The 25,676-nt window shown below is 48.8% G+C and overlaps 9 protein-coding genes across 9 annotated transcripts; 4 read left to right on the top strand and 5 right to left on the bottom strand.

Annotated features, from left to right (window-relative positions):
- The first annotated feature begins 1,104 nt into the window (after positions 1-1,104).
- Positions 1,105-10,786, top strand: M430DRAFT_126865 (hypothetical protein). Its single transcript, XM_024862002.1, has 3 exons — positions 1,105-5,542; positions 5,592-10,168; positions 10,232-10,786. Exons 1-3 carry the CDS (start codon positions 1,162-1,164, stop codon positions 10,382-10,384), a joined length of 9,111 nt encoding a protein of 3,036 aa, XP_024717780.1. The 5' UTR covers positions 1,105-1,161; the 3' UTR covers positions 10,385-10,786.
- A 78-nt stretch (positions 10,787-10,864) lies between these two features.
- M430DRAFT_145552 (hypothetical protein) lies at positions 10,865-12,450 on the bottom strand. The gene is made up of 3 exons (XM_024862956.1): positions 12,326-12,450; positions 11,345-12,260; positions 10,865-11,297 (listed from the first exon to the last, which is right to left on the bottom strand). The coding sequence occupies exons 1-3, from the start codon at positions 12,373-12,375 to the stop codon at positions 11,208-11,210; spliced, it is 1,056 nt and encodes a 351-aa protein (XP_024717779.1). The 5' UTR covers positions 12,376-12,450; the 3' UTR covers positions 10,865-11,207.
- A 315-nt stretch (positions 12,451-12,765) lies between these two features.
- M430DRAFT_21954 (hypothetical protein) lies at positions 12,766-13,660 on the top strand (the record flags this gene model as incomplete). The annotated part of the gene is made up of 2 exons (XM_024864606.1): positions 12,766-13,552; positions 13,641-13,660. The coding sequence occupies 2 exons, from the start codon at positions 12,766-12,768 to the stop codon at positions 13,658-13,660; spliced, it is 807 nt and encodes a 268-aa protein (XP_024717778.1).
- Positions 13,661-13,857: 197 nt separating this feature from the next.
- M430DRAFT_53156 (hypothetical protein) lies at positions 13,858-14,679 on the bottom strand (the record flags this gene model as incomplete). Its single annotated transcript, XM_024868357.1, has 1 exon — positions 13,858-14,679. One exon carries the CDS (start codon positions 14,677-14,679, stop codon positions 13,858-13,860), a length of 822 nt encoding a protein of 273 aa, XP_024717777.1.
- A 993-nt stretch (positions 14,680-15,672) lies between these two features.
- Positions 15,673-17,836, top strand: M430DRAFT_30508 (hypothetical protein; the record flags this gene model as incomplete). The annotated part of the gene is made up of 4 exons (XM_024865954.1): positions 15,673-16,119; positions 16,168-16,342; positions 16,391-16,645; positions 16,698-17,836. 4 exons carry the CDS (start codon positions 15,673-15,675, stop codon positions 17,834-17,836), a joined length of 2,016 nt encoding a protein of 671 aa, XP_024717776.1.
- A 999-nt stretch (positions 17,837-18,835) lies between these two features.
- On the bottom strand, positions 18,836-21,023 carry M430DRAFT_21951 (hypothetical protein; the record flags this gene model as incomplete). Its single annotated transcript, XM_024864605.1, has 9 exons — positions 18,836-19,117; positions 19,172-19,244; positions 19,302-19,657; positions 19,711-19,999; positions 20,050-20,398; positions 20,503-20,581; positions 20,634-20,746; positions 20,805-20,908; positions 20,968-21,023. The coding sequence occupies 9 exons, from the start codon at positions 21,021-21,023 to the stop codon at positions 18,836-18,838; spliced, it is 1,701 nt and encodes a 566-aa protein (XP_024717775.1).
- A 737-nt stretch (positions 21,024-21,760) lies between these two features.
- Positions 21,761-23,490, bottom strand: M430DRAFT_21950 (hypothetical protein; the record flags this gene model as incomplete). Its single annotated transcript, XM_024864604.1, has 9 exons — positions 21,761-21,921; positions 21,981-22,277; positions 22,324-22,494; positions 22,544-22,647; positions 22,694-22,701; positions 22,757-22,784; positions 22,845-22,876; positions 22,935-23,177; positions 23,419-23,490. The coding sequence occupies 9 exons, from the start codon at positions 23,488-23,490 to the stop codon at positions 21,761-21,763; spliced, it is 1,116 nt and encodes a 371-aa protein (XP_024717774.1).
- A 262-nt stretch (positions 23,491-23,752) lies between these two features.
- On the top strand, positions 23,753-24,304 carry M430DRAFT_21949 (hypothetical protein; the record flags this gene model as incomplete). The annotated part of the gene is made up of 3 exons (XM_024864602.1): positions 23,753-24,026; positions 24,078-24,152; positions 24,204-24,304. 3 exons carry the CDS (start codon positions 23,753-23,755, stop codon positions 24,302-24,304), a joined length of 450 nt encoding a protein of 149 aa, XP_024717773.1.
- An 89-nt stretch (positions 24,305-24,393) lies between these two features.
- M430DRAFT_108713 (hypothetical protein) lies at positions 24,394-25,467 on the bottom strand (the record flags this gene model as incomplete). Its single annotated transcript, XM_024861228.1, has 3 exons — positions 24,394-25,036; positions 25,083-25,376; positions 25,424-25,467. The coding sequence occupies 3 exons, from the start codon at positions 25,465-25,467 to the stop codon at positions 24,394-24,396; spliced, it is 981 nt and encodes a 326-aa protein (XP_024717772.1).
- Between the last annotated feature and the right edge of the window lie 209 nt (positions 25,468-25,676).

The following is a 25,676-nucleotide window of genomic DNA, read 5'->3' as shown; positions in this document are numbered from 1 at the left end:
CTACCGTAGGTACTATCACGTAAGATTAATAGGTGTACTCGGAAGAGTCAAGATCACCCCGGTTAAGTTGACTTACCTCAGCTGTATCCTCGATAGAAATGTCTTGGGTCGTTACACGACCATCAGGGGAGGGGACGTTGCACAGACAATACGTGCAATGTTAGTCTATCTCGTAATAAGGCCTGCAAGGAGAATCAAAGAGGGATGGGAACCACTAACCGTATCGTGCTTGTAAGTGGTCTGCATGAGCAAGAAGCTGAAGTGACTGCTGAACTGGATATTCACAACGAGAAAGGGAAATCTAGATGGACAACATTGGTCTATCTCTGTATCAGTAAAATCTCCATACTCTTCCTATCCATCGACTCATCTGCTCAAGACCAACGATAGAGACGGCTCCAAGTTTAGAGACCAAGTCGTCAAATCTGGAACTTGAAGGTTGGAGGGATTCTTGGTCGTCCGAGAATCATCTATTCTGCAATGATTGAAGCAGTGAACGTCGCTGATCGGGAGTTGATCGCCTCAATGAACAATTCAGTGGATATTCCAATGGAATGCTGTGTTCATGAGATCGTTGATAGACAAGCCCAGCTGGTTCCCAATTCCATTGCGGTCCAAGCTTGGGATGGCTCTCTCACCTATGCCGAGCTTTCCCAACTATCTTCCAGCCTCGCCACCCATCTAATCACTATGGGCGTACAGCCTCAAGAATTCGTTTTGATGGTGTTCGAAAAATGCAGATTGGCCATTGTTGCTATCACAGCAATTCTCAAAGCTGGCGCCATCTGCGTCCCTCTGGATCCAAGCAATGCCAGCAAGCGCCTTGAGACAGTGCTGGAAGACACGCAGGCACATTTTGCTGTGGCATCCAGCATATATTCCGGGATCTTCGCAACTGGGGCGAACGTCAGGACCGTCGTCGCCGATACACTTCTCATTTCAAAGCTTGGATTGATCCAGAACTCATACAAAGATGTCGCTCGAGCAAAGCCAGAGGACGCGGCTTTCCTCATGTACTCTTCTGGGAGCACGGGGCGGCCCAAAGGCATCATTCAGCAACATGGTCGGCTCTGCTTCAGTATTCGCGAGCACAGCAGAGCCATGGGCATCACCGCGCAGTCGCGAACCCTGCAGTTTGCCGCTTATACATTTGACACGAGCATGAGCGACATATATGGCACCTTCATGCAGGGCGCTGTGCTCTGCGTGTGTTCTGATTGGGACCGGCTGAACGATCTCGCCAGGAGTATCAGATCTCTGAACGCGAATTATGTTTGCCTAACACCTACAGTTGCTGAACAGCTTGAGCCTCAAGAAGTTCCATCGTTACGAACTCTTTGCGTAGGTGGTGAGGCATTGACAGCTACTCTTGTTGATAAATGGGCGGAAAGGCTTGATTTGATAAATGTCTACGGCATTACTGAATGCCTGGTCTGGACTTTTACAACCAAACCGATACGACCTGGCCAATTCTCGCGCAGCATTGGTCGTCCGGCTTGTGGAAGAGCTTGGATTACCGATGTGGAGGATCCATCTCAGCTCCTCCCAGTTGGTGCTATTGGAGAACTTCTCATTGAGGGTCCCAACTTGGCTCGAGAGTACCTGAATGACCCAATAAAGACTGCCGAGGCCTTTATCAGCCCTCCTCAGTGGCTACAGGATATGCGAGCATTACATCCACCGCCGGAGAGGCTTTATCGCACCGGAGATTTGGTCCGATATGCTGAGGATGGGACGATTGAGTTTCTAGGGCGGAAAGATACGCAGGTCAAGTTAAACGGACAACGTGTAGAGCTCGGAGAGATTGAGTATCACATGAAGAAATTGTTACCATTGAGCGCGCAAGTTGCGGCACACGTTCTCCCTGATTTCCCTCCCACTCGGACAACGCTTGTTGCCTCGATATGTTTAAGCACGGACTCCTCGTCCAGAGAGTTGCAGGACGACTTTCACTTGGAGTCGAATGGCTTCTCTAATGGAAAAATGCATGCAGTTCAGGATCTCAATGCGGACTTTGAAGCGGTCGTACAGAAGTTGCGCCCAGCCTTGATGCAGTCCCTACCATCGTTACTTGTTCCAACAAGATTTATACCAGTACAACGCATGCCACTTACAGTGTCTGGAAAGCTGGACCGCCGGATGCTACAACAAATAGTCACAGAATATCTAAGCTCATACCCACTTGAGTCGAGCATTCTAGGTAATGGTCATATCCGAAGACCACCTTCGACGAAGGCTGAGAAGCAACTCGCAACCCTGTGGTCAACCATCCTTGGTGTGAACTATCAAGCCATCAGTGCAGATCACGAATTTGTCCGACTGGGCGGTGACTCTGCGCAGGCCATGAAGCTCGTCACTCTCGCTCGTAAGAGCGGTCTGCACTTGACCGTTGCAGACATTCTTCAGCATCAGCAGCTCTCCGAAATGGCGAATGTATCCAAGCCTCTTGTAAGTAAGTCTCAGGATATTATACCGCCATTTGCTCTTCTCAAGGCCCCGGCAGAGGTACGCCAAATAGCAGCTAAGCAGTGCGGATTGACGGAAGAGTTAATCCAAGACGCGTATCCCTGCACACCACTTCAAGAGGGTCTGCTCGCTCTGTCACTCCGCCATGAAGGAGCATACGTAGCACAGACAGTAATCGAGATACCCCGTACGATGTCTCCTGCTCTTTACATGAAAGCCTGGGAGCAAGCCTATCGAGAGTACGCAATATTGCGCACCAGGATCATCGAAACGGATGAGGGGCTCGTTCAAGTTGTAATTGACGAGGACCTGATCTGGAATCATGCGGATAATTATGACCGGTATTTGCATGAAGACAAATCCCTACCAATGAACGTGGGTTCTAGGCTTAACAGATTCGCAATAATCCTCGACCGCGATAGTGAAAGCTCTTGCAGCCTCTCATGGACTGCGCATCATTGCACCTACGATGGCTGGTCAGCAGCGCTGATTGTCCAAGAAGTTAGTCGTATAGCCGCAGGACAACAGAGCAACACCCATACAGGCTTCAATCATTTCATAAGCTATCTGCAGGAGCAGGACGTGGAAAAGTCCGAGACGTACTGGAAAGAGCAGCTGCGAGAGGTCGAGGCACCTGTATTTCCCACTCGTTCCAGGTCTTTACAAGGACCCGGAACTGTCCAGAGCGTGCAGCAAAGGATATCAATGGCCCCCAGAGATGTTTTTACGAGCTCTACTCTCGTTCGTGCTGCGCTTGCAATTCTCATCTCCAAGTACAGCAACACTGATGATACAGTATTCGGCACGGTTGTTTCAGGACGTAACGCTGCGATAGAAGGGATAGAAACAATCATTGGGCCAACGTTCTCAACAGTGCCCATTAGGATCCAGATTGACGAGAATCGCAGCGTCTCGGATTTTCTTGAACAAGTACAGAAACGGGCGCTTGAAATGATGCCGTATGAGGCCCTGGGCTTGCAAAATATACGAAAGCTCAGCGAGGACACACAAATCGCTTGCGACTTCCAATGCCTCCTTATCACTCAGCCACTTGAAGAGCAGGTAGACCTAGGTGGCATTAAGATCACTTATGAAGAGCTATCCGACGCAGGAACATACCCATTGACCATTGACTGTAAATTTGAATCAGGCACGGCTCTATTGAAGGCATTCTTCGATTCAGGAGTCCTGGATTCCTCCTCAGCAGAACGGGTACTCCTGCAATTAGACAGCATCATTCAACAACTTCGTAATGCACCGTGGGACCAACATCTTGGAGAAATTGATTTGGCGGGTACTGCAGACAAATCTCTCATTTGGGAATGGAATGCCAGCTATCCGAGCGCTATTGATCGACGCGTATGTGAAGTGATAGAAGAGAGGTGCGCTCTATCCCCAAGCAAAGAGGCTGTATGCTCGTGGGACGGCAACTTCACCTACAAAGAACTGGACACTCTTTCTTCTCATCTCAGCCAGCATCTGGCGCAACTCGGTATTGGGCCAGAAGTCATTGTCCCGGTCTCTTTCGAACGAAGCAAATGGGTTGTAGTCACAGTACTCGCGGTCAACAAAGCCGGTGGAGCCTTTGTACTCTTGAACCCCACACATCCTATTGAAAGACTGCAAAGCGTTGTATCCCAAACAAACTCACCCATAATATTGAGTTCCAGAGAGTGTTTAAAGCTATCCCAAAAGCTCCTTCCGGCTGCAATCGTTGTCGAGGATTTCTTGAAAGCAAGGAGAAACTCGCCCAAGCCGGTCCAACAAGTTCAGGTGACAACAAATGGGACACATGCAATGCATCCTAGATATGCGCCATCGGACCTCCTTTACGTGGTGTTCACAAGTGGAACGAGCGGTGCGCCAAAAGGGATAATGATTGAAAACCGTTCGTTTTGCACCTACATCGACGCTTTAGCTAGAAAGACCAATGCACAAAGCACTTGGCGTGGTTTGGTCTCTTCGGCTTATAGCTTTGACTCAAGTCTCGAAGAGATGCTGATGCCGTTGATGATTGGAGGAACAGTCTGTATGCCGTCGCAACACGAGATTTCAAACGACCTGACTGGTGCGATGAACAGAATGGGGGTACATTGGGGCGTCTTCACGCCTTCCCTTGCACGGCTTATAGACCCCAGGCAACTAAAGACCCTCACAGACCTATACATTGGTGGTGAGCAGATGACAGACGCCTTGGTGCAGACATATGGAAGCTGCGTAAGGCTGACGAATACGTACGGCCCAAGTGAGTGTTGCCCCACGGGCTGTGTGTCCTCGACACCTGAGCTCTATGGCGGTCATATTGGCCGAGGTGTGGCATGCCGGACGTGGATCGTCGACCCTATCAATCATGAGCGCCTGGTACCTGTAGGGTGCATTGGCGAGCTAATTCTTGACGGCCCGAACGTAGGTCGCGGATACCTGAACGACGATGAGAAGACTCGTGCAGCTTTCATTGATCCGCCATCTTGGCTCCGTGCAATGGAGCCCTCTAATGCTGGGAATGATGACCATCAGTACCCACGCAGAATGTATAAGACGGGTGACCTCGTACGGTACTGCTCCAACGGCACAATAGAATACATTGGCCGCAAGGATCAGCAGGTCAAGCTCTATGGCCAGCGCATTGAGCTGTCTGAGATCGAACATCATATCCAGTCTTGTTTGTTGGAGCCAGCAGAAGTCATTGTTGAGGTCGCTACCCGCAATCCAGAATCTCATCAGCAAATGTTGGTGGCTTTCATCGTCTTTTCTAGAGGCGACACGGGAATAGAAGACACGGGTAGTAGCCCAGCTCAGGCTGATCCACGTATTGTTAACCTTCGCCAAGCTCTAGCGGGGCGGATTCCCTCATACATGCTTCCATCTTTGTATCTGGAGCTTCAGAAGCTGCCGCTTACAAGCTCTGACAAAGTTGACCGGAGACAGCTCAAACAGTCGGTATTTAACCTAACAGAGGCGGAATTCCTGGCAGCAGCAGGCACGAGCAGGCAAAAGCGTCCACCGGAGACGGAAATCGAACTAGAACTACAGATTCTCTGGTCCGAGGTACTCAGAATAGAGAAAGGCAACATAGGTATACGCAGAGTCCAATTCTAAGTGGAGAATTCTAACGGTGATAACAGGATTGGACGATGAGTTCTTCCGTATGGGCGGCGACTCTATACAAGCAATTAGACTGACAACATTGGCTCGAAACAAAGGGTGGAGCCTCACCGTGGCTGATATCACGAGATATTACTCGTTAGAGCGTATGTCGCAGCGCATGATACGTCTGGGAATCGCTGCACAAGCCCCATCATCTTTTTCTTTGATACCCGACGAACAGGATGAAACCATCCTGATAAGTGAAGCAGCGAAATGCTGTGGAGTCGAGGACTCATCAATCGAGGACATTTACCCATGCTCGCATCTACAAGGGGGATTAATGGCTTTGTCTTTGAAACACCCTGGGTCTTACATTTCCAACAATGTCTTTGAACTCCCCCCTGACTTGGATGTCCATAGGCTCTCAATTGCCTGCCACAAGCTTGTACAAAACAACCCAATTCTGCGCACTCGTATAGTGCACACAAATTCAGCTTTCTACCAAGTGGTACTAAAGGATGACTTCCAATGGAGGGCTGAAGAGGGTTTTGAACCCAACTCGCACGCTATTCTGTCAAATAGCATGGGACTTGGAGCAAGCTTATGTCGCTTCGGATCTACGTACGATACTCGGACAGGTAGGCGCTTGCTGTTATGGACAATACACCACGCGCTATACGACGGTTGGTCCATGAATCTATTGCACAAACAGCTAGATGATTTGCTCCGGGGCCGTCCTCCTACGCCAACCGCGCCGTACAGTCTGTTCATACACCACGTGAAGGAGAAATCGGGGCAGGCGTGTTGTATGTTTTGGAGACAAACATTCACCGGTGCTGCCCCAGTTCACTTTCCAAGACTTCCTGGATCGAACTATCTCCCACAACCTAACCGGAGGCTGGAGCGCTCTCTGGAGATTCGGCAGGAGTACGCCCCTCACGTAGGGATATCGAATGTAATATATGCAGCTTTGGCGATTGTCATATCACGTTATACGGAGTGCGACCATGTGAGCCTTGGCATAACAACTTCTGGCCGGAAAGCAGATCTCCTGGGCATCGAAACTATCTCCGGCCCAACCTTCGCAACAGTGCCTGTGGTTGTGCGACTAGATCCTTCCAATACTAAAGATGTGCTCTTGCACAAGATCTTGGATCAATCAATCGAGCAGACCGAGTATGAACAATATGGTCTCGAACACATCAGAGATGCTAGCCCTGAAGCTAAAGATGCTTGTGCATTTCAAACGCTGGTTGTAGTGCAGCCAGTGGAGTCCAGCAACGACGACCAAGAAAATTCCATATTGCGTGACATCTCACTAGATCAGCCTGATATCAACACGCACCCGCTGAATATTGAGTGTCAGCTGACAGCAAGCGGCCTCGTAATGAAGGCCGGCTTCGACACACAAGTCATATCAGAGTTCAATGTCTCTCATCTTCTTTCTCAATTCTGTCATGTCATGAGGCAGCTTTGCTCACTGAATGAATGCACTGTCAAAGAGATCACAACGACAAGTCCGCAAGATATAGCTCAAATTGCGTCCTGGAACCGCGATCTTCCTCAGTCTGTCGAAGCCTGCGTGCATGACTTGGTCTTGGAGAAATGCATATACACGCCAGCAGCTCAGGCTGTGTGCGCATGGGATGGTGACCTCACATACGCTCAGCTCGAGGAGCATTCTCGTCTCGTTGGCTTGCATCTGCAGCAGGAAGAGAATCTGATATGCGGGGATATCGTCCCGCTACTATTCGACAAGTCGTTATGGGCCGTGGTCTCTATGCTGGCTGTTCTCCGGGCGGGGGCTACCTGTGTATTTTTGGATTTGGTCAATCACCCCCTTACTCGAATGCAGAAGATCTGCGAAGAGGCGAAAGCGAAAGTAATTGTCTGCGGACCTGCACACTATGACACCGCCTTGTCACTGGCCCCTCGAGCTTTTCCGGTGGGCCCGAAGTCTTCAGCTGCATCGGTAGCAGATGCAAATAGACCCTTGCTAAGCAACGTCTGCCCCAGAGATGCGGCTTTCATCATTTTTACGAGTGGGTCAACAGGGACGCCGAAAGGAATTGTCCATGAGCACCAGTCGTTAAGCACCAGCTATGCAGCTCTTGGAAGTGCAATCAACCTCAGTGACAAATCTCGGGTGTACCAGTTTTCTGCTTTTACTTTCGATATGTGTGTCATCGAAACCCTAGCAACGCTAGTGTCAGGTGGTACTGTATGTATCCCATCAGAAGAAGAGCGGTTGAACGAGGTAGAGGGTTCCTTCTCGCGTTTCAAATGTAACTGGGCATTTTTCACGCCTTCGTTTGCTCGGCATCTAAAGCCAGCAAAACTCTCAGGCCTCCAGACGCTTTGCCTGGGCGGCGAAGCTATCACGCAGGGTGATGTGGATTTATGGTCGCCACATGTCAGCGAGCTGATGACCATATCGGGGCCAGCTGAGACCTCACTGAGTACAGCCGGTACGCTTTTGGGTCCTCATGGATTGCCTTACATCGGTAATATGATTGGAGGCCTAAGCTGGATTGCCGAAATCACAGATCACACAAGGCTCGCTCCAGTCGGAGTAATTGGTGAGTTGCTTGTAGAAGGGCCAGTCTTAGCCCGAGAGTACCTCAATCAGCCGCACCAAACAGCCAGTGCATTTGTAGAAATACAGGACTGGCTGTCAGACGATCCAGTCAAGCCTCTGCGCCGGCTCTATAAGACTGGCGACCTGGTACGGTACAATTCTGATGGGAGCATGCAGATATTTGGGCGCAGAGACGGACAAGTTAAGATCCGTGGACAACGTGTCGAACTCGAGGAAGTTGAGCACCTTGTCAGCAAAGTGCTAGAATCAAAGCTGAATGCCTCGGATGTCTACAAAAGTGCTGTTGACGTATTCAGTCCTGCCGATGACCAGGAAACAACATATCTCGCTATCTTCGTTGCCATAAAACTCGATTTAACGTCCAATGCGATGGATGGACTGAGAAATTATGTAATTGAGAGGCTACAGGACCACCTGCCACCTTATATGGTGCCATCTTTGTTAGTACCATTGCCAGAGATTCCAATGACACCATCAAAGAAGCTCGATCGAAAGGGACTTCGCTTGACTGCCTCAGCGATGTCCAAGGGCGAACTGGCCAAACACATGGGCACGCCTAGGAAGACACGAGTTCCGCCCTCGGGCCCAATGGAAAAGACCGTTCAACGCTTGTGGTCGACAATCTTGCACGTCAATGCGGATGATATTTCTTCTGAAGACAAGTTTCTCCAGCTTGGTGGTGACTCTATCAGAGCCGTCTCCTTCGTCTCATCAGCGCGGGAAGAAGGCCTATATGTCACTGTTGCTGATGTCTTCCGGCAACCCAGGCTTTGCGACCTAGCAACAGTTATGCAACATATGTTGACGAATCAGGCGGGCGCCCAGTCGCCCGTGGCTACATACCGCGCTGCTCCAAAATGTCTTGACTCAGACTTGCTTGCTGCTATTTGCAAAGAAGTTCCCCAATTCGCTGAGGTCGATTGTGCCGATTTGCGCAGGTGCACGCCTACTCAACAGTTCATTCTGACCGCACATCGTTTGGGCCACGAAGTGTTCCAACCATACATGTCGTTCAAGGCTAGAATGACTGATGGGGCAATTGAGGTCGACCGTCTGGTGCGAGCTTGGGAGCAGACGGTTGCCAAGCACTCCATCTTGCGAACCGTTCTCGTGCCATTTCCTAGTAATGGCAAACAGTGGTATCAATTCGTCCTCGAGAAACATCAGCCGGAGGTGCATTACATTAGCAGCAATGACCAATCTGCTTACCAGCAGGTAGGCGACCTATTGCAGAATTCTCGTAGGCATCTGCCCGCCTGTCAGCTCCTCATTGGAGAGACTAGAGAAAACAGCGTCACTTGTACGCTTCACATTAGCCATGCGCTCTTGGATGGTGGTTGTGTCGATGAGCTCTTCGAGTGTATTGCATCGTGCTATTCTGGTATCCCTTCGGCGTCTGTAGGCCCACAATATCGGGACTTTCAGTATCATCTTGAGACCAGGTCAATCGACGACTCTATGCAGTTCTGGTCTCACCACTTAGAAGGTCTGATGCCTTGTCTGGTGCCAACTAAAGGTTCCGGGATTGGTTTTAGCGATTTCCGCTCACTGACAATCCCCATCCCTAGCATGGTGCTGCTAAGACAACTGTGCCTTCAGCACGGGGTAACTATCCCAATTCTTATTCAAAGCGCCTGGGCCAGCACCGTGCGTCGATATACGAGCAACGATGAAGTTACTTTTGGGTATGTCGTGTCTAATCGAGACATCGAGATGGAGGGCGTAGAGAAGATCATCGGACCCGTTTTCGGTATACTCGCCCACCGTCTCCATGTGGATGAGGGCGCGTCCACAGTGAGCATCTTGAAGCAATGCCACGAAAGCTTCATCAGCTGTCTGCCCCACCGAGGTCTCTCCTACCTTGAGTACTACGAACGCCTCCATGGTCATCTTCCTGGACAAGAACTGTTCAATACGGTAATCAACCACCGCAAGTTTGCGCGTTCGACATCGAAACAGGAGGCCAACGATTCTCCATTGAGTTTGAATGTAACAACCACCATTGATCCTTTTGCCGTAAGTCCACTTCTGCAGATACAGTCAGTCCACCATAACTAATACAAATACGCATTCTTCTAGTATGATATCTTACTTGGTATCGACGATGATGACGATAATGAGATATCTGCACAGCTTGATTACTGGGGGTCGCGCGTCACGAATGCACAGGCGCGCGAGCTAGCCACTGCGTTTGCCTTGGAGCTTGTTGTAGCGTGCATAGGTCCCAAGTGACATAGATCAAGATCAAGAATTGGACGACAAATAGAAGAACGCACGCGCTGTCTTGTCTCTGGGGTCATCCTCCTCTGTCCTTAGCGATACAGTGACAGGAACTGGGTTTTGATGTTGGGCGTATGCATGCATTGTGATTTTATGGATGCCCTGAAGATATCCGCTAGCACTTGCGAGCTTTATCAGGTTGATCTCCGCTGACTCTGATTCTTCATTGGGGGGCTTGATAGCAATGGAACAGTGGCATAGGAGAGGATCGTCGTCGTCTTGCAGCTGAACTTTGGTAGGACCTAAGCGAGGCCGACGACGATTGGTCACTTCTCTAATTTCCATCTACCTTATAAGCTACAATTACGTATATACAGTGCAAAAGAAACTCCAGAGAACTGAATTTAGATCCATTTGAGAAATACTCCGTGCAATTTAGTACAGGTGCCTGCGACGCTTCTCTACAATTGAACACTTGTGTCAAGATAGACGCATAAAACTTGATACAATAGTGAGGTTTGAATAGGTCCCTAGGAAGGGATTTGTATTCTCTACTTAAAGTAGCAAAAGCTATGAAGTCTTGCTACTTCGTCAAATCATACCCACATCCATGTCGCAATAACATCCTAGATATAACACGAATAGACAATTCTTGGAGATAGGCGCCTCCATCAATCTATCATAGTATTCGCAGAGCCGTTAGAGTCGAAAACCTGATTAGGTAATACAGTTGACTCCGTTAGGTAGGAACCGGCAACAGCGACTGGGTAAGTTTTCTGTTTATGAGAAGACCATCAGTCTCTCGAGACTTGATTTGCCTGCTGTGCTGCCCAGCTCAATACCAGACGCTGATAAGTTCCTCACTAACGGCGCTAGGCGTCAGCGCACCAGTTTCGGTGAGCAATGCTGATACAAGAGCGGGTGGCTATTCACGAATTAGCAATATTCATACCTCTCGCCCATCTATCTTACCGTAAAGTCAACAGCATCCACAGCCTGTTTTGGCTGCGCGGGGGAGCTGGGTGAGCCTTCTGATTTCTCCTCCGGCTTTGGGACCGTGCCCGTCGATTTCCCCTCCTCTTGTGCCGGATCCTTCTCATCCTCAGTTCTGAAATCAATCACTTCTTGATCGATGCCAAGGTCGTATTGTCCGAGAGGATAAAGTCTGACGAACTTGTGGCTCTCTGCAGCGACATAAAATGGCTTGCCCGCAGCCTTTGCTAGCAAAGCAATTTGATATGTGCCCAATCTCGAAATAACTCCGCCGTTCTCAACCACACCTTCAGCACCGACAATCACGAGGTTGACCTTTCCCATAGCATAGCCCACCGCCCCCTCTGATATGGTAGCAACAGGTACACCCTTAGCCCTTAAGGCCGAGACTACCGTCTTGCTTTCTGAGCTCCGCGCATCGTTCATTACATAAATAACTTTGAATCGCACGTTTCCACCGCTTGCACTCGCTTCCGCTGCCTTTGCCAATAACGCCCCCACAACCCTTGAGCCGCCATGGGTAAGAACCACACTCCCATCTCTTACGAAGTGTCTGCCGTACGCCGCGATCCTCTCCCTCCCTGCCTTGGCCCGGCTGACAAACAGCCGACCATTACTTAACAGATGCTGTCTGACGGCCTCAAAACTGCCCGTACTGGTGGGTTTTAACGAAGATATAATATAGCGTTGAAAAAGGTCTGTTCCGGCAGATAGGGAGATGGAGTTGGGGACGCGCGACTTGAGGTAATCGGACTGAGTCTTAACTAGGTCGAGGGTTTCGTAGATGGTAACGGCGCGAGACTGGACGAGTAGCTCAATGAGAGCCTCAATTGCAGCGACTGGCATTGTGAGATCGGGGTCTTCAGCTAGGAGACGGTAGTAAGTTGCGACTATGCTGGAGGGGGAGTCAGTGACGATTGTCAAAAGATTGTCAGGAAAGACCGAGAGAAGCATGCATACTCGAAGTCTTTGGCTTTGCCAGCTCGGGGGCCATCCCCGACCGTCGCCATTCTGCTTGATATGGGAGGGTGTTATGCTGCCCTCGAAAGACCGCGCAGTTGTTGTAATGGATGCTCGTCAGCGAGGCTGAACGACTTTTTGTCTCGGCCCCCAGAGCCATTGGCGGGAAAGGCTGAAATGCTCGGACGTGATGATTATGTAATCTTATGACCTTACGCCTCAGGTATCTACCCCAAGGTACACATTGATTGCAGATAGGTACGGTAGGCACAGTTGCGACTACGCGCAAAACACCTGGGTGCCGTACATGGAGCAAGCAACCCCTCCTAGACCTCATCCTCCTCCCCACTCCACCACAACCGGCGCGCACATAACCATGACCTTGTTCAGATAACGTCCCGACTGAAGCCTCCCTTTCGCGCTTCCTGCTGCTCAACGTCATGGAGACAATTGACCCAGCAACTGGACGGCCTCTCCCCGCCGACGCTATCCAACGAGTTCTCTTCGTTGCGCCGTCAGTGCACGTCTACAATATACCGCCACTTACCAGCACCAAAGGCTACGTTGCAGCATCTTGGACTGCGGACAACAATAAACGCCGCATATTTACTGCCCGTGTCCGGATTTTAGAGACTGCAATTCCCACCGCAAACAACGACGAGACTCTAAAAACAGATGTTTTACTCGAGGATCCGAGCAGTGGGCAGCTGTTTGCTGCTGCGCCGTACACGACACCCGGGGTGGTCGAGCAAGTGTTAGACTCTTCGAGATTTTTTGCTGTAAGAGTCGAAGGAGAAGGAGGGAGAAAAGCAGTTCTGGGCATTGGATTTGAGGAAAGGAGCGAGGCTTTTGACTTCAGCGTTGCACTGCAAGAGGTTCGAAGGACGCTTGGGATTGGGCAAGCTGGGAATAGCAGCGGAAAGAAGGCGGATAAAGGGAAAGAGAAGGTGCCAGAGAAGCTCGATTTCAGTTTGAAGGAAGGCGAGACTATAAAGATCAATATTGGGGGCAAAGGGATAGGCAGGAGGAGCCAGGGGAAGGCCGAGGAGACCAAGGGGCTTGGAGGATTCTCATTACCACCACCTCCGAGTGGCGGATCTTTCAGTTCACTCCTACCCCCTCCGCCCAGTGCACATGAGGTTAGAGCCCAGAAAGGACTCAATCAGAATGTGGAAACGCAAGAACCAGGATCGATAGAGGATCTTGGATTTGATGATGGGGAATTCGGTGAGTTTCAATAATAACTGGGCATAAACAATGTAAGACTCGACCCTAAATTCGCTGTCCCGAACAATTTCTGACCTTTACCCCCAAGCCGCCTCAGCGGGACAGTGAAGCATTTTGCCCCTAACCTAAAGGATGTGTTGTATTTGGACCAAATACAAAAGCCCCACTATAGCTTCTTGTCTATTCGCCTTCCCACGTTCCTCAGGAGATGATCGGAGCTCGGAGCCTACTCTCCACCCAACTTGCTATCTATTTTCAGCCCTTCATCCGTATCTCGTCGTCGAAATCCGATTCTCGGGAACTTTTCATAGACTGTGACGCTTAGACCCTGGGATTGATACGCATAAAGGGTCCGTGACCAAAATAGGAGGCTCAGCACGGTTCATAGACGAAGAACGACGACTCGTGGGAGGCCTTTGCACAGTCTCATCTTCCTTTGCCATAATCCGCTGTTCCGAATTCTCTCCCTCTGAGAGACCATCGAGTGAGCTGTTGTTGTGAGCAGGTGGCTCCGAGGCATAACTCTGGATAGATGGCTGCGAAGTGTTTGCTTCGCATCTGTGATACTGCTGCGGTACCGATGTAGCATGAGGCATAGAATCGTACTTTCGGGGTTGAAACTCGGTCCACCGTGTATTGAGTTGCAAGTTTTGCATCCCTTGAGACAATCCATCCTTAGCGTATTGGGATTGCTGCTGTCGCTCGCTTTCAACCTGGGTCCACCTTTCTCGAGATTGAATTTCGTATGACAACTGGCCTAGCCGCGCCAGGATGGCCTTCTCTTGAAGAGTCGTCTCCTTGATACGATATCTTAACCAACCCAGAGTTTTCTTGGCTTCTTTGCGTTCATGGGATACCTGTGCGAGCACTAAAATTTCCTCCAACGGTAAGATTCTTTTGAGAAGTTGCGTTGCCTTTTCATTCTCCTGTTGGAGACAAGCTAGGAGATATACACGTTCCGTATGAAGTTCTTCAAAAGTACGTGGCTGCGGTTCTGGAATGACAAAGCCGTAGGTGGATTTCCTGATAGGTCGATGCACGAGGTTGTGGACGAATGGTTTCTTTGGCGGAATTCTAGGGACTTGACTTTCGCAAGATGCAGCAACACTTGTGCCCACATGTTGCATTCTGGATTTGGAGGCCCAGTTTGCAGAATGGATCTTCTGGGAGTCTCTCTTCCCTGAGAGGACGCTTGCTGTTGACGGCAGGTTCGGTGGGAACATCGGAACTCGTTGACCGTATGTAAGTGTTGGGGTGTGTCAAATTCCAAAGTCATTCCATGGGTTAATATACTTAAATGGCAAAGACCGCATGTAACGAAAAACGCGGTATTCTAGAAAATCCCTTGATTCTCCTACAAGAAACGAGCGGAAAGGGGTTCACTTAGGGTTAAACAAAGAAGCTGACTGTTTTCATCGAAACGCACGAGACTGGTACAGAGATAGGGTCTTTGTTCTGAATGGAGAATACCCTTTCAATAAGTAGAAGCAAAACAATAGAAGTTTCTTTCGACTTTTGTGGACATGCATGCAGACAATAGCAGAAGAACAACATAGAATGACCTAGTACGGGCGAAGATGTTGTCGGACTGGAGCTGTATGCACAGCGTAGTAAGTATACTTACTGCCTACATTCATATTCCGGGTTTCCAGTGGGAATACCAAAGTTGTCTTCATACAGCATGTCGGACGTGTAAATATGCATCCATCCATGTGTTCTCATCTAGGAATGTGGCTGGTTTGGTACATGAGCCTTGGTTGATGAATGCAGACGTTCCCTTGAAGCTGTGCCTGAGGCCGAATGGAGTTCAAGTCAAGTGAATGGAGGCTAGGTACGGTAGGCCAACCTACCTACCTTAAGGTGCTAGCTCCGCGTTATGTCGATGCGCGCTCATCAAGCTCGATGTCACGTCTTTGTTGTTTATTTATCTTGATCACAGCCTAGGTGCCCATAATACTGATAAATTCTACTCTAGAAACTCTTACAGGAACCTACAGGCTCATCTTTCATTACACCCGACACCATTCTGTTCGGGTATTTTGCGTTGGAATGTCGATAACCTGATCCGCATGGCTCCAGTACTATAAAGCTCTCGAGGAGCGTGGGAAGAGCGCACCAGAATGCCTCTCCCACCACGATTGTTTCCTGGGGACGAGGAGCTGGGCAAGAGAGATGATGATCATAAGCCGGGAACGAAGAATACACTGGGCCATGTTTGGAGACAGCGCCGATTGCCTCACGGCCCTCCTCGCAGAAGTATGAAACGGGCAGCGCTGGTGGTTCTCGCATTGGTCGCACTCTTCTACTTCTTCAAGAATATGCCAACAGACCTCAGAAACCCACGGCCAAGACCTTACTACGGCGAACCGCCGGGAAAGTCCTCTGCAATAGCTGGTTCGAGGCGGCCGCCTTCAGTCAGTGAGGGTGCCACACCCAGCCATGGGCACGAGGAAACCGCAGAGATGCCGCAGCACGATTACAATGGCCCAATCAAATTCTACCAGCTTGCCTCATCGTTGCACGCGTTTGCGAAGGCTAAGGGCCCGGAAAGGATCAATCGGAATGTGGTCAGTTCTGGGCGGCTCCTGTTTATACTTCGTGCTAATCATTTGCAGCTATTTGCGGCGGCCAGTCTGAAGAGTGCCTCGACACTCCTACCTATAGCCTGTGAGATGGCGATTAGAGAAAGAAATGATGTACATTTTGCTTTCATGGGAAGGGATGATATATCGATGGATATGTTGAAATCGATAAACGGTGTTGCGAAAGAGTGCAAAATCATATATCACGGTACACGCTGAATCATACATATCTCTAGGTATATCTAACCATTTATAGATGCGCGACCGGATTTCTCTGCTGAAAGTTCAGACTTCCGCATGGAAGTCAGTTGTTCAGCAGGTTTCAACCACATAAACACGTTTGTGCACCCGCAAGCAACTTTCATCGATGGATCTGGGGAAGAAGATACCTTTTTCCTGAGGGGCTTGATGGGACGCGCAAACGCTCTAGGACGGACGGTTATTGAGATGCCTGACAACGCGGAACAGAATTTGATGTGGGTTACACTGCTGGATAGTGCATCGCTGAGTGGTAAGTAAGCAGCGTCCTTTGGCGAGAACACGAGTACTGATACCTTTGGCAGCGTGGAATAAAGTTAGCATTGATATACTTGTGCATGCGCCGCCGTCCTCCTCTGGGTCTTTGATAAGATTACTTGAGTCTCTGAAGAGGGCTGATCTCTTCTCCTCTGTCCCGCCCAGACTGACCATTGAACTGCCTCATGATGTGGAGGAACCTACAAGACGCTATCTTGAGCACTTCAAATGGCCACCGAATCTCGCCCACAACGCTGGAAATCTGCTGACGCTTCATCGTCGGATCCCGCAACATGGGCTTACAGCAGAAGAGAATTCGATTAGATTCCTCGAATCTTTCTGGCCCGCGGATCCACCATCGTCACATGTTCTTGTCCTTTCACCCCAGGCAGAGCTATCACCCCTTTTCTTTCATTACCTCAAATACACCATGCTCGAGTACAAGTATTCTGCGAGCAAGGTAGATGCCCATCAGAATCTACTAGGTATCAGCCTTGATCTACCCTCTACGTATATCAATGACTCTACCGGGTTCACACCACCTTCAACAAATGGGCCAAGTGGTGCAGATATCACTCCATTTCTTTGGCAGACGCCAAACAGCAATGCGGCCTTATATTTTGGTGATAAATGGGTTGAGCTACACGATTTCGTGACCCACTCGCTCACCTCTCAACATACACTGCCGACTCCAACCACGCTGAATGGGAAGCTTGTCAGCAAAACTCTCCCATCTTGGCTGGAGCATATCCTGCAGTTATCACGTGCACGGGGTTACTGGACCCTCTATCCTAATCTTGAGAATTTAGATGCACTGGTCACTCTCCACAACGATCTCTATCAACTGCCGGAAGAATATTCCGAAGAGTCTGATATGGGAATTCCCGATCTCAGTGCCGATCTCACTGCTGACCCAGCTCATCCACTCAAACACACCGAAGTACCACTTGTTACCAAATCGTTACTTAGCGCCCTCCCAAATTCTGGTAATCTTCCTAGCATGGTAGAGATGCCGCTACTTACCTGGGATGGAGAGAAAGTAAATATGACTGAGATGGAGGAGCGCGCGGCTAACTATAGTCGGATTTTCAGACATGAGATTGGCGGTTGCGATATATCTGCTGTGGAAAAGACGAGGATTGGGCTTACAGCTGGAGACCTGTTCTGTCTAAATGACAAGGACTGAGAAGCCATGAAGGGAATGTTCTTGCTATGTATAGCCATGTACTAATCTGGGTTCAGCTGCCGTAAAGGAAGATAGGAATGCTATCGATTCGGTTGCGATATACTGTACACAACATATTCGCGCTTTGGCGTATGCATTTATTGTCTCATGTGATCCTAATTAGAACTTACAAAAGCATCAAAACAGCTAGACCTAATGATTTCCTGTTTGGATACTGTGCAATACCTGAACCACCAACTATTGAACATGTAGACTGATTCAAGAATCAGATTTTCACTAATATGGAAGTATACTAACCAGTAATGATTTTTACCGCTATGTTATTATAGAAAATAATATCTCAATATACCTCAGGAAAGCAGCAATTCGTGAGTCTGCCGCGTAACTTGGTGAGGTGCTTTATTTGCTTCGACGACCACTTCTTTTCCGGACATACCTAGATTCAGCATTTAAAGCACCTTAGTCCAGCACTCCTCAACAGAAGTATTATTCCTTTAACTTCCCTCTTTACTTTACGTGTTTTCATTACAATATCATAATCCTGGTTGAATGCTGAGCTGAGTAGACTGAGGACTAGAAAATAAGAAAAGGATTTTTTAACAATCGGCGTCCAAGGAACTTGGATCCGCAGGTTCCTATCTGGCCGGGTGGTGTAGTTGGTTATCACGTTTGCTTAACACGCAAAAGGTCCTGGGATCGAGCCCCAGCCTGGTCACATTCAAATGTTTTATTTTTATTTTTTGCGCCTTTTCTAGCTCTCTTTTTTTTTGTTCTGTCAATTGGGTTGGGAAATTGTTGTGCCAATAATGATACCTTTGTTTTTTGGTGTCCCTATCACTCGTGGGAACTTTTTTTTTATAGCAAGCGAAACTCCGTATCCATTGAACTCACATTACTGAATGTGGTCAGATGACCAAACTTTTCTACCTAGTATCTAGGTAATATACCCCGAAACCACTGTCTTCTAATCTTACAATAAATCGAAGCGAATCTTATCATCTAAAGAAGAGACTTCCCTCCGGGAAATTTTGCAAATGTTTGCCCCTCAACGTGAGCAGCGGGATCGTACATCTTCGTCCTAATCCACGCATCCAATTCGGCGTCGTTCAAACCAATGATTGACTTTTCCCGGTCAAGGTTTTGTCTCTGGGCTTGACGGATCACTTCGCGTGCTACCGTCACGCTGACCTCCCGAATTCTTGTGATCTCTGGGTACAGCATGCCTGACTCGAGCTCCTTCTCGTTAGTCGTTTTGTTGAGGGCAACCGCCGATGCATATATCTTGATGTCCGTTAGTAGAGGAATCTTGCAAGGGATAGGTTTGAGGATACTCACCATTTCATCTGTGATATGGACGGCTTTGCACAGGATAGAGCCGAGACCGATTCCAGGGAAGACGTACATGTTGCTGATATGGTTAGTATATAAAATTCTGCTGTATTCGAGATTTTCGGATTTAGCTTACTTTCCCTGACTTGGCATATGCACTTTGCCATTGTAGGTATACGGTTGGAACGGGCTCCCACTGGCGAAGACCGCTCGTCCATCTGTGAAATTGATGGCTTCTTCAAAGGTACATTCAGATTGGCTGGATGGGTTTGACAACGGGAATATGATAGGACGTTCGTTGAGCTCGGCCATCCTTCTGAGGATAGCCTCATCGAAGACTCCTTGGATTGTTGACATTCCCATGATCATGGTTGGCTTGACATATTCGACAACTTCACTGAGCGATTTGAACTGCTTTCCTTGGTTGTCATCGCGAGAGAAGTAAGTCTTGTGCTCGGCGAGCTTGTCGCCTCTATCGTTTGTGATCAATCCCTAATTCCACATGGGTTAATGAAATTTCCGGGCCAAATGTGCATGTCACTCACCTTGCTGTCTACAAACCAGAAGCATTTCCGTGCCTCATCTTCAGTCAGGCCTTCCTTCATGAAGAATTCCGCAATGAGTTTTGCGACACCGGTCCCTGCACTGCCAGCTCCCATGAATACCGCTCGTTGATCTTTGACCGGCACACCAGTCACCTTCAGTGCATTCATGACTCCGGCCAAGATCACCGCCCCAGTTCCCTGGATGTCATCGTTGAAACAAGCAAATTTGTGTTGATATTTCTCCAACGCTGGCCATGGGTTCTTGAAATCTTCGAATTGAACCACGATCCTGGATTTCGTTAGTTTCTTCAAAAGACAACCTCGGGGACATTTTCTTACCCAGGCCACGTCTTGTTCAAAGCTTCCATCAACTCATCCATAAATTCGGCCTCCTCCTTGGGAGATACTCTCTTCATTCGAGAACCCATATAAAACGGGTCATTCAAGAGCTTCTCATTATTTGTTCCCAAATCTAATGTCAATGGCAAGGTGACTTCCGGTCGGATACCAGCACATCCCGTGTATAAGGAAAGCTTTCCAACTGGGATACCCATGCCGTTGATGCCTAGATCTCCAAGACCCAGGATGCGTGAGCCATCAGTAACCACGGTGATCTCAACTTGTGATTGGGGCCAGTTCTGGAGTATCTTTGCTAGAGATCCTCGATCCTTGTACGAAAGGTAGAGACCTATACGCATTAGCAAAACCCTTGGATTCTATTAGGCATGGAGTGTGATGACTGCGAGAGCGTTGCGTCGAATCACAAGCTCCCATGCCATCGAAGTCGGTTACCTTCTGGATGCTGATATATATCGGACCACTTCAAACAAGCTTCACCAACAACGGGCGTGTATATTAAAGGCGTAAGAGCCTGAGCCAGCCGTCAGCATGGGTCACGTGCCCTCGCATCTGCACGAACTTACCGTGAAATTACTCATAACAAGACGGTAGAAGAGATGAACATTGGTATTTCGCAAGTTACTCAAGTAGATGTACTTCTCAATTGGACTGGTTTTCGATTCCAATTGTTTGAGACCTAGGTGCTATGAGCGAATGAAAGGTGGGGGCGAAGAGATTTAGGGGGAAGAACTGACATCTTTGCGCTTGGAGAGCATGGCTTTCGACATTAGGAGGTGTGAGGCCTTGCGTCTGAAGCTGTTTCCTTACTTCGATGGGGAATGAGGTATCTGGATGAGTGCTATTCAAAATAATATATCAGATATAGAGAAAATAGGAAGAAGTCGATGCGTGACTCACGAGAATTTGCGTTGAGGCTGTCCCTGGAACCAACGCGCAACGGGGTTTGGGACCATTTTGACTGCTGGATGCCGCGAGCTTGAAGGTTAGGTTAGAATTGTATTGTTTACTATCTTATTCACAGGAAACATGCCAGAATTTGTATGTTGCCGCCCCCCGCATCTCGAGCTGATTTTTTGTTGATATGTAAGGTAAGGGATGCAGGTGACTCGGCCCGGCCAAGTTGAGAAATGCTCGGAAATAGCCGGATATAAAATGTCGGGATGAGATTGCGGCAGCTCTCTGTGCAGCAAATCGAACAATAGATGGGATGGCTCAAAGGCTAATCAGCTCCACATGTGGTGCCCCGGAGAGTCGGAGTCCGGTTCACGAGATGGAGCAATTGAGCACTGGGGCATGTCGTTGGGGCACAAAAGTCACAATGTTCGCAAAGACGTTACTGAGTCCTATTCATTCAAGAATCTGAATCTGCATGTATCTAACACACGGGAAAGACAAGTTAGCCCCCCTCTCTCCGCGATGCTCCAGGCCCAACTGTGGGAAAAGGGCCGGCCATTCTCCACGAAACGTGCAATGTCAACTTCTTGTCCGTGGGGTATCGGCTGCGCTACAGGACCCATATAGTCTGGGGTTTCGTTTTCGCTTCATGATACCCCGGCCAACTCCGGCCATTTTGCGGAAATAACAAATCGCTTTTCACTTATTTCCTGCCTCAGATGCATATCTCCCTGGCCATGAGCTTGCCACCTTTTCTTTCGCATCTTCGATAAAGAGCCAACGGCCTTTCACAAGATCACTTCCCATCCAGAGCTAGCTTTATCCGCCAATTGATGAACTCGTCGGTGAGAATTTCGCCATGGCCAGCCTCCTCGATCTGGAACACCTCAATGACAGGAGACCTTTCTCTTCTTCGAATTCGCCAAACTCCATCTTCAGTTATCGTAGACCTCAAGACTGATACTCATGTCAGCAGCATGTACAGGGAGGTTTAGAGAGCCTAGGAGGGAACCTACACTCAAGTAAGGTCGAAGCAAAATTGATGCACATATTGCCATCCCAAGTACCCTTTCCAGCCCTTTTCACAGTCCCAGGTATTGAAGCCGTATCGATTTCCTCAATCCTCTTGAGAATCCCATCCTGTGTCCGGAATCCAACGATAATCTTGGGTACGCCAAGGAGAAATGACTGTATCCAGAACTTCATAAGTTTACGCTCGAAAGTGACCATATCCCTATCATTCCGAATCTCCGCGCTGGTCTTTAGCTCAACCCAGTTCACAGGGCTACCGTCTGAAGGTTTGACGTCCCATACTTTTGAAAATTAGTCGTAGGTAAAGGGTCTAGTAAGTTTACTTACCGGCATCCACTTCTCCACCTAGAATCAGTGCTGTGTTGCCGATCCCGGTCTTTACAACAGAACAATACTGGGCGTGGTTATTGACAATAAGGTTCTCTCGGCCCTCGATATATTCTCGAGAGGTGTTGGCCCATATGTCTGGTAACAAACATAAAGTCTCGAATTTGTAGCCTTTAGATGTTAGTCGTTGCCCAAAATTTAGACAGATTAGTATGCTGACCCCAAAAGCTCATCATATCCTGCGATGGCCTGCCAGGTTGTGGCACTTGCTGCGACTGTTTTGCTTGAGATTTGAGTTTGTACTCGTGGTTCTCTTCAATGAAGCTGCTTGAATTAGTAAGATAAATCGAAGACATCCAAGTTTGCATACATGGTTCCCTTCACCAATACATGTCAGCTCTCTTTGAAGAATATCAAATCAAGGGAGTCCCACCTGGAAAAGCGTGGCGTTCATTTCAAAGCTTTTAAGTCCCGGTCAGCGACCATGAATCAATTTCAATGAGGGAATCAAGCTCCATTACCCATCTCTATCACTGAAGATTGCCGACATCAACTATGTAAATGTCAGTTATTCCGTGGCTCCACAGACATAGCTAGGCTCGTTCACTTACCTTGGTCATCATCCCTCTCCAAGTAATGATATTTGCCTCTACGCGGCTTCCCGTCTTTTGCTCATGGGCCATGATAGTCTTCAATAAGCTATCGAGATGATCATCCCCGGAGTCATCTAACTTCTCGAAGGTATCAAAGCCCTTCGAGAGATCGGCCCCCAAGGTAGGTGGATAATAGTATCTGATGGACGAATCATCTAGCAAAAATTGGTGTTTATCATCGTATGAGAAGCATGCTATTTCCTGGATATGGGCTTAGCATGGATTCAGAAAATTCGAGTTTTCTGCAACTCGTAGTCTCCCCTTGAATTAGAAATCTGAGATTTGGAGGAGAGACCACTTGGTCATCAACCCAACGGGTCTCCATCACACTGCTATGGAGAATACCAAAGGGAAAATGAGGTCGTGAATTTATTATTGTCACTTGTATCAAATGCGCTCTGATCAGGAGACACAAATATTGAGGAATTATTCAAGAACGTACCCTTGGACGCTTGACTGGGGCGCACGGCCCAGCGAACCTGCCGATGGGCTGTATCTCAAAGCTGCTACTCATGATGCATACCCCGAAGTAGAAACATGCTGAGGGTTTGAATATCCGCGAATCACGGAGAGGGATTGGAGTTTGGACTGAGGAGGAGGCTTCGTTACCCCACCAGCAAGGCCGAGCGAGGCTCTTCGCCATCAGGTCAAGCGAGCCTCGTCCTCAGACTGAACCTCAACCCCCACAACAAATAACGATCTTCCTACAATCGTAACTCAGCATTCGTTTTCTACCCTAAGAGAAATACCTAACTTCTTTACCACATACCTACATAATGCCAGAAAGACGACAAGTATCCTCTAGCACGACAAACAGTCGCTCTACGGGCGTCCGTCGCAATCTATTCCATCAGCATCTAAGCCGCCGCCCCACAACCAGCTCAACCTCTACCTCCGCCGAGACGTTGCGACTAGATAATGAGCATGACTTAGGGACTTCGGATATTGTCATAAGGGATAAAAATGGGGACTTTGATATCGGGGATCCGCCTATGCAATCCTTAGATGAGCCGGAGGAGGGAGGACAGGTCGATGCGCAGGAGGATGAGAGTCTGTTATTCGTACACGATAAAGGAATTATGAAGGCTGATTCAATCGCAGAGGAGAGACAAAGGCTAGCAGAAGCTGTTAAACATCACCAGAGAGACAGAAACCGAGCTCCTAGTGAACCTGCAGGTGAGCGAGTTTTGATTTAAGAATCACGATACCGAGACTGATAGTTGATAGAATTACTCGAAGCTGTAAGAGCGAGTCTACGAGCCAAGGTTGCGATGTTATCAGAGGACAATTGGATGTATGAAGCGGAGGAAGAGCCTGTTGTTCGATGACAGCAGCCCCTCTGTCAAATTTGCATTTCACGGCGTTGAAGATACCCAGGCATTTACAGATTGCATAAAGCATTGGATGACATAGCAATTCAGTCTAGTCCTTCTGCCACAGGGGCCGACCCTCCTACACGCTTCGGTTGTGGTTTCGCAGCCCCAGCTCCTCCACCAAACATGCTTCCCATCATATCGAAGAGAGGATTACCCTGTCTTGGTCTCTGTATGCCAAAGTACATCTCTCCTACGGAAGTCAATGCCTCGTCCCATGTGCCCGCCTCCCTAATTTGAGCCGCGTATTTGGTCTTGAGCCGTTGGAATAAGTCCGCACCACCCTTCTGCACAGCCAGTAGCAGCAAACCAAGGAAGTTCAGCAGTGGCAGACTTGGGTATATCCTGATGTCTGAACTACCACTACTGACATCCTGAACAGTCAAATTCTTATTTGCCTCAGTCAATCTGCTCGTGAATAGTCTGAGCGATCTCGAAGCATCACGGACGTTGCCAGTGAGGAGGTAGGGAAAGACCGCTCGAGCAGCATAGAGTGCGGCCGTATGTGAATCATCCTGGGTATACCATTCGTATTCCAACCTCGCAAATATCTCCGGGGAGTCCTTCGTTCCAAGAGTAAGATGTCGTTCAGCTTCATATGCGTCATGCTCCTCTGCGTATAAAGATCCCGCAACATGGTGCAAGTCTGGTTCGCCAGCGGGGTACTCGCCGTACTTTGCAGACCATCTGCCAGTTGTCAGTTTTGAACGCCATCCTGAGAAAACGGACATACATTATCATTTCACTTATGAACTTCTTCCTTGTAGGCTCCTCGCTATCGAATTGTCGTAGTAGCGTTAGAAGCCTGCCTTTGTTGCTCGAGTCCGGCTTGAGTGCCGCTTGTTTGTAGACATCGATCAGAAAGATACCAAGATCGCCACCACTCCCTCCCTGGCCTGCCTTCAGCAGCGACTGTGCCACATTGAATAGAATATCGACTGCGGCCTCCCAGTTCTCCTGCTTCACATAGCGCGCGGCGACGACTCGTGTCTGCTGTTGGGCTTCGTAGAATTGTCCTTCAGCAATTCTGGGGTAAGTCAGCAAACAGCAGAGGGAAGGAAACTGTAGTATTACCTTTCCTGTAATCGCACGATGACCTTTTCTATTTTCGCACTCATCTTTTCGGGTGTTGGGGAGGTGGAATAGGGAGGGAAGTCCGTGGAAGTCGAGATGCAAGAGGCTCTACTGTACAAAGGAGGTCCCGCGGAAGAGTAGACCGAACACTGCGAGGTGTAGGTTTAAAATTTTAGCATCACAAGTGCGGGGGATTGGCAGAACATTCTAAAAGTCTAGTGCTTCACAGAAGTTGATTGATAGCCAACCATTA

Source organism: Amorphotheca resinae (genome assembly GCF_003019875.1).
Source record: "Amorphotheca resinae ATCC 22711 unplaced genomic scaffold M430scaffold_11, whole genome shotgun sequence".
Lineage (NCBI taxonomy): Eukaryota > Fungi > Ascomycota > Leotiomycetes > Helotiales > Amorphothecaceae > Amorphotheca > Amorphotheca resinae.
This window is presented reverse-complemented; position numbering and strand designations above follow the sequence as displayed.

Excerpts from the sequence above, each read along its gene's own strand:
- M430DRAFT_126865 (XM_024862002.1), top strand. The coding sequence starts at position 1,162 with ATGAGCGACATATATGGCACCTTCATGCAGGGCGCTGTGCTCTGCGTG. Across the intron at positions 5,543-5,591 it reads AATAGAGAAAGGCAACATAG|GATTGGACGATGAGTTCTTC; the intron begins GTATACGCAGAG and ends CGGTGATAACAG. Across the intron at positions 10,169-10,231 it reads CCACCATTGATCCTTTTGCC|TATGATATCTTACTTGGTAT; the intron begins GTAAGTCCACTT and ends GCATTCTTCTAG.
- M430DRAFT_145552 (XM_024862956.1), bottom strand. The coding sequence starts at position 12,375 with ATGGCGACGGTCGGGGATGGCCCCCGAGCTGGCAAAGCCAAAGACTTC. Across the intron at positions 12,261-12,325 it reads GGCAAAGCCAAAGACTTCGA|CATAGTCGCAACTTACTACC; the intron begins GTATGCATGCTT and ends CTCCCCCTCCAG. Across the intron at positions 11,298-11,344 it reads TGGATGCTGTTGACTTTACG|CCACCCGCTCTTGTATCAGC; the intron begins GTAAGATAGATG and ends ATTCGTGAATAG.